The sequence below is a fragment of the Arachis duranensis genome, chromosome 4 (assembly GCF_000817695.3).
Source record: "Arachis duranensis cultivar V14167 chromosome 4, aradu.V14167.gnm2.J7QH, whole genome shotgun sequence".
NCBI classification, from domain to species: Eukaryota; Viridiplantae; Streptophyta; class Magnoliopsida; order Fabales; family Fabaceae; genus Arachis; species Arachis duranensis.
This window is the reverse complement of record NC_029775.3, coordinates 117,492,381-117,505,012: the sequence shown is the minus strand read 5'-3', so window position 1 is coordinate 117,505,012 and position 12,632 is coordinate 117,492,381. Positions and strand designations below refer to the sequence as shown.

The 12,632-nt window shown below is 32.8% G+C and overlaps 3 protein-coding genes across 3 annotated transcripts; 2 read left to right on the top strand and 1 right to left on the bottom strand.

Annotated features, from left to right (window-relative positions):
- Positions 1-208: 208 nt before the first annotated feature.
- LOC107486620 (malonyl-CoA:anthocyanidin 5-O-glucoside-6''-O-malonyltransferase) lies at positions 209-1,751 on the bottom strand. The gene is given in 2 exon segments (XM_052260039.1): positions 209-861; positions 863-1,751. Coding segments are annotated over 2 exon segments (1,356 nt in total). The 5' UTR covers positions 1,699-1,751; the 3' UTR covers positions 209-341.
- Positions 1,752-8,773: 7,022 nt separating this feature from the next.
- On the top strand, positions 8,774-9,479 carry LOC107486256 (protein FAR1-RELATED SEQUENCE 5-like). The gene is made up of 2 exons (XM_016106807.1): positions 8,774-8,827; positions 8,931-9,479. Exons 1-2 carry the CDS (start codon positions 8,774-8,776, stop codon positions 9,477-9,479), a joined length of 603 nt encoding a protein of 200 aa, XP_015962293.1.
- A 4-nt stretch (positions 9,480-9,483) lies between these two features.
- LOC107486257 (protein FAR1-RELATED SEQUENCE 5-like) lies at positions 9,484-11,241 on the top strand. The gene has a single exon (XM_016106808.1). It carries the CDS (start codon positions 9,484-9,486, stop codon positions 11,239-11,241), a length of 1,758 nt encoding a protein of 585 aa, XP_015962294.1.
- The last annotated feature ends 1,391 nt before the right edge of the window (positions 11,242-12,632 follow it).

Below are 12,632 nucleotides of genomic sequence, written 5' to 3'. Positions count from 1 at the left end.
CACCTTAGCTTCCATAATTTATTATAAAAAATAAAAATATTATTTATATATTAAAATTAATTATTAAAATTAACTACTAATGTATTTATGTATAAATATATATATTATTTAATTTATTTTCAATACATACGTATTTATATTTTTATATATTTTATATCAATAGCTAATTTTAACATATAACATAGTTGTATGAAATATTATGGGTATATAGTGAATTAAAACTTACTTTTTTTATTCAACATTTTAGATAATAGGTGCAAATAAATAACATATTACAAATTTTATTGCATGAAGAAGATAAATAGAAGAAAGAATTGAAGACAATAGTAAAACATTTAAAATTATGCAAGTCCTTGGAGAAAGAGAGAAGCAAAGGTATCCATGGATTCTTTGTTGGACACCAAACCAATCTCAAAACCATCACCATTGCTGCTATCTGAGAAACAAAATGCACCAGTTCTATCAATAGACACCATCTCCACCTTCTTTGGCTTTCCCCACCCAAAATCATTGCCATAAACCTCAAACCTTGGTGTCCCAGCAGCACTCATAAACTTATCATCATGCAAACCATCATGCAAAAGTGATGACCAATTCTCTGCACCACTCAGCACACCATCCTTCAAAGTCTCCAATGCATTACTCAGTGATTCAATGGCAACAGCTATTCCATCTTCACCCAACAATCCTTTTGTTTCAGCAACCGCTAATCTTGCACCAATACAGTTTCCAAAGTAAGTTGGAGGAAGAGGAGGATCCAATCTTGATCTGCAATCAACGTTCAAACCCACAAAGACTCTATTGGTATTAACTTTCTCAGCTTTAGCTTTGCAAACAATAGTATATGCAAGAGATATCACAACTTGACAGGTGAAGATCATTCATAGTCTCTTTCTTCTTTGACACCACTAATTTTCTGAGGCTTTCAATGTTTGATCTAGATAAATGGAACAAACCCCTTATTGAATCTTGTGGACCTTGAAGATTCCAAACCTTGATGCTTCTGTTGTTGGGTCCACCTTGCTTTAACCAATCACTCAGATATTTTGCTTCAAGTCCTTTGGGATCTTCCACAATTTCTCTGTCCAAGAAAGGACTCAATTCAGGAGGCAAATCATCACAAGGTGATGATGATGAATCTCCTAGCTTGTTGCAGAGATAAGCCCAAGATTTGATGAAGGATGTTGAGGTTTTTCCATCAAGAACAGCATGGTGTGATGTGACTCCAATGGAGAATCCATGGTTTGTAAAAAGGGTAACTTGTAAGGCCAAGACAGTGGCTTGATCATCGGAAATGGACAATTCAGGAACAAGATGGTGAACCTCTGAGGCTTCACAAAGGTCAGATCCTGAAAGATGGTTGAAATCAGCATCAGATTCAGCTACAATAAGTGAGAGAGTGTCACCAACGTTGTAGGTGATGATGGGCTTTTTGGAATCATGAGGCCAATTGAGGATTCCAGCAAGAGGGAAATAGTAAGCAAGTGCAAGAGAAAGAGAGTGTTTGAGTTTGGGAAGAAGGGTATCATAGAAGAGTGAGGGTTGGTGAGGGAATTCATAGAAGAAAACTCGCTGAACTGGTGGCAACCTTAGCCATAGTATGTCAAAGAAGGTTAGAGGAAGAGAAGTTGAAGAAGGTAAAGAATTTTGTGATCCCAATGAAGAGGGAGATACCTTGAACAATTGTACAGTTTTCATGGCTTCTTGCTGTTATGCTTGTTGCTTTCAGATCAAGTAACCATATGTAGATACTTATAAGGTGCATAAATTTTAGTTAAAAAAAAAACACACATAAATTTTAGATGAATATCACAGAATATAAATTTAATAACAAAAGTTATTTTAAATTGCACAAATTTATTAGTTGAAGAATACCAAAATAATGAGTAGAGTCAATTAATTCTTAATGAGGGCTTGTTTTATTTTTGTTTTTCTAATGGACTAACACAAAATGTGGGCACTGATGGAGCTGGGCAATTGGATTGGTTTCTATGCCAGCCTTTCATTTGGGACTTTTGTGTCTACGGCAACTTTCCTTTGAATAAGACATTCAGGATTGATTTTGATAAAAAATATATATATATTTTTTCTGAATAGAAATTTATTTCTTGTAATTATGCAAAAGTACCAAAGTATCCTCAAAGAATTTAGTGGCAATGTGGCAAAAATATGAGTGGTCCAATGTATCAATTTTATGGCAAAAATATAGTTTGTGTCAATTTAAATATTTTTATAAAAATATTAAACAAAAATTAGAATTTTTTATAAGAATTAAAATTAAAAGATTTTTTCAAAAAATAAATATAGTATTATTAATATATTAATTTATTTTTGTGAACAACATAATTTTTTTGTTTATATATTATTTACAAACAAGACGGGTGAAAAATTATGTTTGCATATATCTCGTTTATAATGTCAGAACACCATATCATTAAAAATCATGTTTGTAGTATAATTTGGATGGATTTAAAGAATAAAAATAATCTAATTTTTTATTATTTTATTTTATCGACTTAATTTTTATTTTTCAAATAAATTCAATTTTAATCAAACGATTGGTACAAGTTGAATTTATTTTTTAATCCAATAACACATCTCAAACTATTGTCATTTGAATTTTATTAATTTATATCTTATCAAAAATTTAAATTATCAAATATTTTAAAGTTAATCATACACATTCAAATTTTAAAGTTTAAATTGTCAATTTTTAATAACAATAATTATATTTTACATATTGTGTCAGTTGTAATATATGAGAATAATGAAAAATGCTACTACAATAAAATTCAGTCTTTACTCGGCCTTTAAATCTAATATTTTATTATTTTAATTTTTTAATTAATCATATTTTCTATTTTTAAGGAATCACTTTCAATTTAAACTTTATCAACTAAAAAATCTCTAACTTCTTATCACTATAATAAAGCATTTCTTTTATTTTCTCCCTCTCTCATAACGTCATCTTCACCAATCTCTTTACACTCTTTTTCTTTCTCTTTCGTGGAGACCATATTATTCTCTCATATAGTAAAGTTTTTCTGCTTCATATAAAAAAACTCATTAGTATTTTATCTACACATCTAAAACTAGAATATCATTATAAGCTCAGCTGGTCCAATTAAATACAAACACATTCAAATTTATATTGCCTTTAATTAATAAAAAAAAACAATTATGTTACCTTTAATTAATTAGAAAAAAAATAAAACAAGAACAACATAAACACATCCAAAATTATGTTACCTTTTCTAAATAGAGAAAAAAAATAAAAAATAACATAAACAGACTCAAAACTCATGTCAAAAACACATCTAAAATTAAATAAACAACATAAACATATTTAAAATTATGTATTAACACATCTAAATTATTGTGATTGTAGTTCTAAATTATATATTAAAAACAGAAACAATTGAATTTAAATACACATCTAAAATTATAAGAATGCACTCTAAATATTTTATAACACATCCAAAACTCATGTAAAAAAGTTTATATATATACATAAGAACATAATAAACAATATAAACACATCCAAAATTAAAATATAAATTTATATATGTACACAAAAACATAATAAACAATATAAACACATATAAAATTATAAGAATGCATTTTAAAAGTGATGAAAAAAATAAAAAAATAACATAATAAAACTTAAAATGACAAAGAAAAAAAATGAAGAAAGAAAAAAATAGAATAAAATATCTATGAGAAGAAAAAAAGTAAAAAGCACTGTAAACCTAAAAAAAAAAGGGTTAATGAGAAGAGGAATCAAGGAATTGATACCGAGGCTGCCTGCTTGTATTTATAGACTAAGAAATAGCAGCGCCAACACGAGTTTATGAGTATTTCACAACATAGAAAAATGAATTTTGATTTTAACTAATTTGATTTTTATATGTATATTTAAATCGTAATATATTAATAATTAAATATATTAAATTTAAAATAGAAATTTTAAATTTCAGTTTTATTTAGTTTGTATTTTAAATGTATATTTAATTTTAAAAAAACACTAAATCTATTTATAATTTTTAGATGTGTTTATTTTATTTATTTTTTAAATTATTGTAATAAAAAGCTGAATATTGTACCACTTTTAAAAGATACCTAGTTACCTAGTTGAATTGGAGAATAATCACCCTTGCAACTCCAATGATGGTGAGAAAAAACAATTTGTCAATTTCAGTTCGAGTACAGTGTTTTTTTTTTTTTTATTCACAACATGATAGCCACTAACAAACCAAAAATTTCATAAAAGAGTAATGCTTTTGGAAATCAATTTTCAATGTCATATTTAAAGGAACACCGCAACTAGGACTTTGGTTTGGTTGAGTAATCAAATATGTTACTTTTTTTATATGCTGTATGTTGTATTCGAATTTAAATTTTGGCAATAATTAAGAAATAGATAAAATTTTTACATGTGTGATGTGTGATGTAATATTTAAATATTAATATTTTAGAATATTAATATTTTTTAATATTAGGAACACAAATGGACTTACTCCAAACGTTAAGAACAAAAACGATACTTTACTCATTTCAAAATATCCTATATATTGATATGTAAATTACGTCTAACCTTTATCCGATGTCTTTAGCTGTTTAAGAGTGTTGCCTCTTTTAGTGTCTGTTTTTAGTTACATACATACATAAAGATGGCAGAATATTATGAAGACGCTCCTATCGTAAAAAAAGTATTTTAAGGTTTTTAAAGGATCAGAATAGGTTAAAAATATATATAACAAACATAAAAATCATTTTCAAATATGGCAAAAAAAATTTATTTCTATAAAAAGTCTATATTATCCTTCATACATGTCAATATCACTAATAAAAAAAACACTACAAATTTAGATTACTTACTCATTTTTAAAAACAGTTTAATTAAAAAGTCTAAAATATTTTCTTTAAAATTTTGTTAGTCATAGAAAAAACAACTGCGAGGACGACGACGACGATAATAATAATAATAATAATAACAATAACAAATTAACAATAATGCACTAATGGTGTAACCATGTAACAATAACGACGACTATAAAAATTAAAAATAACCACAACCATCTCTATTAATTATTGAATTAATATTTTAACATTGTACAACTTTAAATTCATAAGGAAACTCATTTTTTTTTTGGTCATTAAGGAAAACTCATTTTTAATTCACATTTAATCCAATCTTTATGACGGGCCGATTCTATTGGGTGCCATGAGCTTAGCACTGCATGGGCCTTACCGATTCTATACATGTCCAACACTAGTCCACTATGTTATTCCTAGCCCAAACAATACCACTCTTTTAAACAGCCGCCACGTCATCATTCATTTCCTTAATCACATGGGGAACCTATTGTATTATCAAAAGTTTTGGGGTCAACCTTTTAGATACCACTTTCATGTACGGCACAAATGACAACCACAATGTTAGCATATTCCAAACAGGTCCTCTAAGAACCAGCTTCTACTTTCCCCAAAATAGACAAATCCTTCTTGGACGGTTCTACTATGGGGAAAGAATAATGTGGTCCTCTAAGGACCTGGGAGGTTTTATAAAATAAAAAAGTTATAGGGGTTGATTTATAAATATTAATTTAGTTCAAAAGTTGTGTTTAGAAAAGTGTTTAGAGATAAATTTGCTGATGATTTAGATGAGTACTGTAAACACTTGAAACGAGCAAAACGACGTCGTGTGAAGAGGCATATACCATCGAACAAGAAGAAACAACAGCTGCAGAGAGAAATGGCTTCGACTGAGCTACAAGAAAGGAGTATCTTCGGCCACTTGATCTGACGCAGTAGGGTCGAATCTCAGCACACTCATATCAACATCTCTTTGTTCTGCCTTCCATTCACCAGATCCAACGATTCAGATCTATGAGGTTAGTGCAGTTTTTTGCTGTATGAATGTTTGAGGTAGGAATTGGGGAACCCTATAACAACAACCCCTAATTTTGAATGAGTGCCATATGTTTCACGTTGCTAAGTTTCTTTCCTTTGTTGGAGCAAACAGACGTGTCATGGGGTTGTTTTTCACGGTTTTAATGGGTTGTAAAGTGAATTTTGTGTTGAAATGTGATACTGAGTTGAAGTGTTGTAGATTTCTTTGGTTAAGGCGAGGCTTACCCTTTCATAGCAGTGCAAGCTGAGATATTTTGAACATACTTTTCAATATTGATAAGTGGTAACTAAGAAATTTGTTACACTCTTCTGCTTCTGTAAGGAAAATTAAAGGGGGAAAAAATAGTGAAGGGTTTATGCAAAATGTTGGCTTGGGGAATAAAAATTATTTGTTTATTTATTTAAACAGAGCTACATTCCCAAGCTATAGTCCTACTTCCCCTTATTACAGTCGATTATGTGCAGAGTATAGTCCCACATCACCATACTATAGGTGAGTCATTCTTTGGATTCTTTTGATTGTTGAACTTTGCTAATGGATGCAGAAATGGAACTTGCCAACACTAAAATGAGGATGAGCCTTAACCTTGGTTCTCAATAGTAGCTTTTTGGGTAGTTGAAAATGGTCCAGTGACTTTAGTTCTCAACTGCACACTTGTTTTGTTATAGTTCTTCACTCCAAATAACTATGTGCCATATTATTTTGCAGCCCCTCATCACCAACTTATTCTCCATCCAGCCCAACATTTAGTCCAAGCAGGTAAGTTAAGAACAACAGTACAAATGTTTTCTATATCTTTCTTTCTTTCTTTCTTTTCTTGCTTTTTTATGTGTTGCTAAAATTGCAAGAGGTTGCATTTCTTCTATTGTTTGACTAATTCACATTTTTGCATTTTACAAGTCTGGATTTCAGCCTAACTTCTCCACAATTCAGGTATGCATCTATAGATATATCATTATTCTAGTTGCCAAATATCTGGGCATGTCTATTAATTTTGTCATTCTGTTTCATCATTTGTAGTGCTTCAATGGAATACTCGCCAAGTCGACCTGGTTACTCACCGGCATCAACCAGCCAATACACTCCATAGACAAGTGCCAAGGATGAGGATGATAATACAACTCTGAGGTAAACCCACACCTGAAAAAAATTAATATCTGTCATGATTTCTATCTTTATTGGATGGAGTATTTGACTGTAAACATAATTATGAAAATCTTCACTAGGTATATAAGGTGATTCAATATTCACTTGATTCTATTTTGCTCGCATTGATTTAATAAATGTGCATTTGAAAATAAAAAATCTTTAAATAGTCTCATTCTTTTCAAAGAAAAAGAATAGTACAAGAGGTGTTATTATTTTTAATGTAAAACTATTTTATACTAAAATAATAATTAAAGATATTTTTTAAATCAAATGTTATGAATAAAAAATTACTATAATATCAAGTTTATAGCTTTTAAACATTAAATATTTGTTATCTCATTAGTGATCATATTTTTCTAAAATATCAAGTTTATAGCTTGTGAGTATGCTGTTGGCATTCAATAAATCATGAGTTTCTAAAGGTGCACAATTTATGAGTGCAGATTAAACATATTCTATGCCTTGAATTTCTTCATGTTTTTGCTTATGTATTTCTGATTGCACTGCTAGCGACAGGTTAAGCATAGTCAGAATTTTGTAGTCGTCTTTCATTTTTTTTCTTTTTCATGTATCCCTTTGAAATCAATTAAGATAATTGTGACCGCCCTTGCATATGTCATTTTATTGAAAGATTTGCTTAAAAGGTTGTAATTTTTTAAGGAAGTGTGCGAAATCTCCAATGACAAGAAACACGTATATGTCTTTAAAGTAATTAATCCCTTCATATATTAGGCTTATATGTGTAATCTGCAATGATTTGCTTTTATTTCTTTCGTATTGCTTATGTTCACATTGTCAGTTACTTATTTCATTAGAATAAGTAGTTCCTTAAGTTTAATTGAACATAAAAACGGTTCATAAAGAATATATATTTTTAGTTATGCACTTATTGTGGGTGTTTACTTTACTTTTTATTGACATTACCATATTTATTGACTTGGGCTTCATTGAGGTACAGTTGCACATCAAAGAAGCTATTTGAGCTGCACTAAGTGAACCTGGTAAAGTAAATAGTAGGGCACATGGCTTCATTGTGACATCACTACAGCAAGATTATATGTTTGTCAAGACTGGGTGAATGTTGATTTGAAGACCTAACAGGTTTCACATTGTTTTTTACTTCAGTATTTCAACCTACCCATCCTCAGTAATGTGTGGATAAAAATATTATTTCTGCTGGCTTCCTCTGATTGTTTGTTTTGGATAAAAATATTTCTAGTTTGTATACGTGAGTTGTTTTTCTTTTTGTTGTGTGTGTGTGTGTAAAGAGGGGATGGTTCTTTGGAGCCCCCATTAGCAACAAGATATGAACCATGCTGGAAAAAAAGGAGAATAAAGAAAAGGAAAACAAAATTGTAGCTATTATATTGTTTTGTCTATGTCATTCTTATAAAAAAAAAAAGGCAAGCAAAGAAAATCCCCTTATGTTCCTTTCATTTCTAATTTTGAATTTGTATCAAAATGAAACTTCTTACCTATGTTATTCTTAGTTGATAAGTCATATTTGTTTTGTAGACAGTCTTAAGTAACATAACCACTTGTGCTTCGTGATGATGGCTCCAACGTCTTCTCCATTCCTTCTATAAAAAAAAATAGAATTGACCAGGCATAAGATTGGTTAGATCAATTTATGATGTCTCGTCTTTGTTTTCTTATCCTCGGGTTTTTTCGTTTCCGATTTATTAGCGGTTTGGGATTTGGCGAGTAACAATGGAGGGGACCGAGGAGGTTTCATCTAATTTTCAGGAGAATGTCACTCCAAGGGTAAGCATATCATCGTAATCTTGATGGAAAATAAAATAAGAGTATTTTTTAGGACAACCTCTTGGCATCAACTATGTATTGCTATGGTAATGGATTGTTTCAGGTGGAAGAGGACCCGATAGAAAATGAGACCTTTGTTGCAGAAACAGAATCCGTTCCGATTGGTGCTAGTCAGTCAGACGATCAAAGAGATGTCATCTTTCTCGACGGAATAGGTTCGTTTGGTGCAATTGATTTTGATGTGTTGCGAGCTGAGGAGATTATGATGATAGAGTTTGTCGATTTGAAAACTGCTTACGACTTCTATAACGAGTACGGTCGAATTAAGGGGTTTTCCATACGCCGGTCGAAGGTAGGGCGCTGCAAGAAGGCAGGATCGGAGGGTGACATTATATGGCAAATTTTTGTATGCTCGCGACAAGGTGAACGAGATGCAAAGCATGTTCACAGAAATGATAGGAAGATGGATCCTAGACCAGTAACGCGATGCGGGTGTAATGCGCGGATAAAAGTTCATGTTGACTCGAGGAACGGGAGATGGTATGTTGACTTCTTCTCCGATGAACATAACCATGACATGTTGGAGGCCAGGTTCAGGGGAATGATGCGGTCTCACCGGGCAATAAAAACGGGGGATTTACACCAGATTTAATACTATGAGAAGCTCTGGCCTTCGAGTTCCGACAATATTTCGGGCTTTTGCAAATCAAAGTGGTGGATTCGAGATGGTTGGGTTTCAGGTGAAAGACATCTATAATGCAATTGAGAAGCAAAGAAGAGCTGGAGCAAGCGACACGGATAATGCACTCAAGTATTTACAAATGTTGAAGAGGCGTGACCCCTGTATGTTTTGGAAGTATTCGTTGGATGAACAACGGAGGCTCCACAATATATTTTGGTGTGATGGTGCAAGTCAGTATGATTTCAATGTTTTCGGAGATGTTATGGGGTTTGATGCAACGTACGGGAGGAATAAGTACAAATGTCCCCTTGTGATATTCTCTGGCGTGGATCACCACATGCGCACTGTTGTGTTTGGATGCGCAGTTCTCTCAAAGGAAGGGGAGGAAAGCTATGTGTGGTTGCTTCGGGCATTTCTGGAGGCCATGAAAGGAAAGGCTCCTAAGTCCGTTATTACCGACGGTGATCAAGCCATGAAGAGTGCGATCAAAGCTGTATTTCCAGAAGCACATCATAGATTGTACAGCTGGCACTTGCTACGCAATGCGACCGCTCGAGTAGGTATTCCACGGTTTATGACCAAGTTTCGTCTTTGTTTAATGGGGGATTTAGAGGTCGATGACTTTGAAGATATATGGAATGATGCAGTTGAAGAATTTGGGTTGCAACAAAATTCATGGGTCAAGGATATGTATGAAAAGAAACATATGTGGTCAAATGCCCACATTAGGGGTAAGTTCTTTGCCGGGCTCAAGACAACATCAAGGTGTGAGGCGCTAAATATGCAGATAGGGAAGTTTATACACAACGGCTACAACTTGAGGGAATTTATTGAGCATTTCCAACAGTATTTAGAGTTCATGCGTAGGAGATTAGTGGTTGCTGATTACAAATCTGCTTATGGAGAACCAGTTGTGAAAACAAGATTGGAGGAGTTAGAGCGGTTTGCAGCAGCAGTATACACACGAGAGGTCTTTGTCTTATTTCGGGAGGTGCTATTACTAGCTAGCAATGTCAGAATAGTTTCTTCGAAGAAGACAAGCACGTGTACATTGTTTGAGGTGGCCATGTATTGCCAAGGTAGATCATGGAACGTTTCGTGGGGGGAGATAGATGATGAATTCAGATGCTCTTGCCTGCGCATGGAATCTTTTGGAATCCCCTGTGTCCACATAGTTGGTGTGCTTGTTAGACTTAACATGGTTGTTATTCCAGGTAGTCTTATACTGGGTCGTTGGACAAAGAAGGCAAAACAACCACCGATAAATAACCATGTTTTTAGTGGAGAGATTCCTGATGCAGCCTATATGAGTATGCATGCGGCAATGCTCGATGACTGTAGAGAACTGGTAAAGCTTTCTTGTAGTAACTTTGAGGATTACTTCGAGGTGAAGACCAAAATAGCTAATGAACGAGACGCGTTAAGAGAAAAGATCCGAAAAAGGTTGGCGACCACTGCTGAGGGCGGGGGCGATGATGCGTCAATACACGATCCTCCAAGAGCCAGACATAAAGGGTGTGGTCGTCATGTTGTGACGACTCGTGGGAGGTACCGGCGTGTCCAACGTTGCAGAAAGTGTGGCAAGGCTGGCCATAATGCTCGCAGATGCGCAACCGGGAATGGTGACGACACCACGCATGAATTAGATGCTTTTGGATCATTGCACAACATGGACGAATCACAAGAAGCCGAGGCTTCACAACAGATGGAGTACAATGATCTGAGCTTTTAAATGAGTTTGAAGAGGTATTACCTTATTTTACATTACTGTTTTATTATTGATTGAATTTCAATCCGTTCTCTGTGGTTGCTCATTCCACAATTATACACACCAAAGCCTAATGATAGCCAAATGGGACAAGTTGCACAAGTCCTACAGCTTTATATTGTTATTAAAAAAATTAGATGAAGGGATTGTTTCATTACTATTGTCATTGAAATTGAAAATTCACTAATATATCAATTCAAAAGCTGATATATTAGAAAAAGTTGGATATAAAAGGTTCTTTTTTATCATTTTTTCTGACTTCTGTATAAGTATTAATATTTAGTTGGATACTCAATAGTAGGCAACAAGCTTTTATCTGTTCCTGCCCAAACATAATGTTCTAAGTGATAATTAGTTATTGACAGTTGCATGTTATGACTCTTTTGTACTATGATTCCAAATTATTTGTTGCATGAAATGTATTTCGGACATACTAAAGATGTTATGTTTTACAACAACTGTATTCAGAGTCTGTCATTATCTTTTGAACTATGATTACATATGTATGTGATAAAACTCTGTACCATACATATATAGCGGCTAAAGTATTTGAGTTCTACCAATTCTTATATAGACTTATGTAGAAAGAGATAGAATTGTTACAAATCCTCTGTGCAAGTCCTTTAGTATTTGCATGTTTATTTTATAACTTTATTTGTAGTTATATCTGTAGGAGTATAGATAAGGTTGGGGTTTTTAAGGAAATCTAGTTCAATATTAGATAGAGCTGATAGTTAAAGAAGGCTGACTTCCCTGTGACTTTGTTACTTGTGTAATTTCCCTTTAGGTTATTCGTTGAATTGCTTGAAAAGTCTTTTCCTAAAATTGGTATGATGTGTTGAATTGAAGAAAAGATCACATTGTTGGATTGAAGTTGAGTTTCTTGTTTCTCCAATTTTTCTGCAGTTGGATTGAGGTTGACTTTCTTGTTTTCCCAATTTTCTTATGCATTTGCAGAATTGCTGCTAGAGGACTACAGCAACCAAGCAGGCCCTTATCAAACAGTTGTCCATGGTAGGCGCATCACTACAGGAGAATTTTGAGACTATGACTAGCATAGTGTTATCTTATGTATATGATGTGGGCACAACGAAGAACGAACTTTACAACTTCACTTTGTTAATGTTGTACTACTTAACTTTGTTACTGTTGATGGTAATTTGTGTGTATCATTTTAACAGAATCAAAACCTGGCTTTGTTAACAAAGAAGGGTTCCAATGTGTTTTTTGACATTTTAATGATATACGTTGGTGTTTTTTTGGTAATTAGTTTCGGTTAAAAGAAGCTCTTTTTTTTAGTTGAACTATTAAGTAGTCAACTGGGCCTTAGTTAAATTACAAGGGAAGCCCAACGA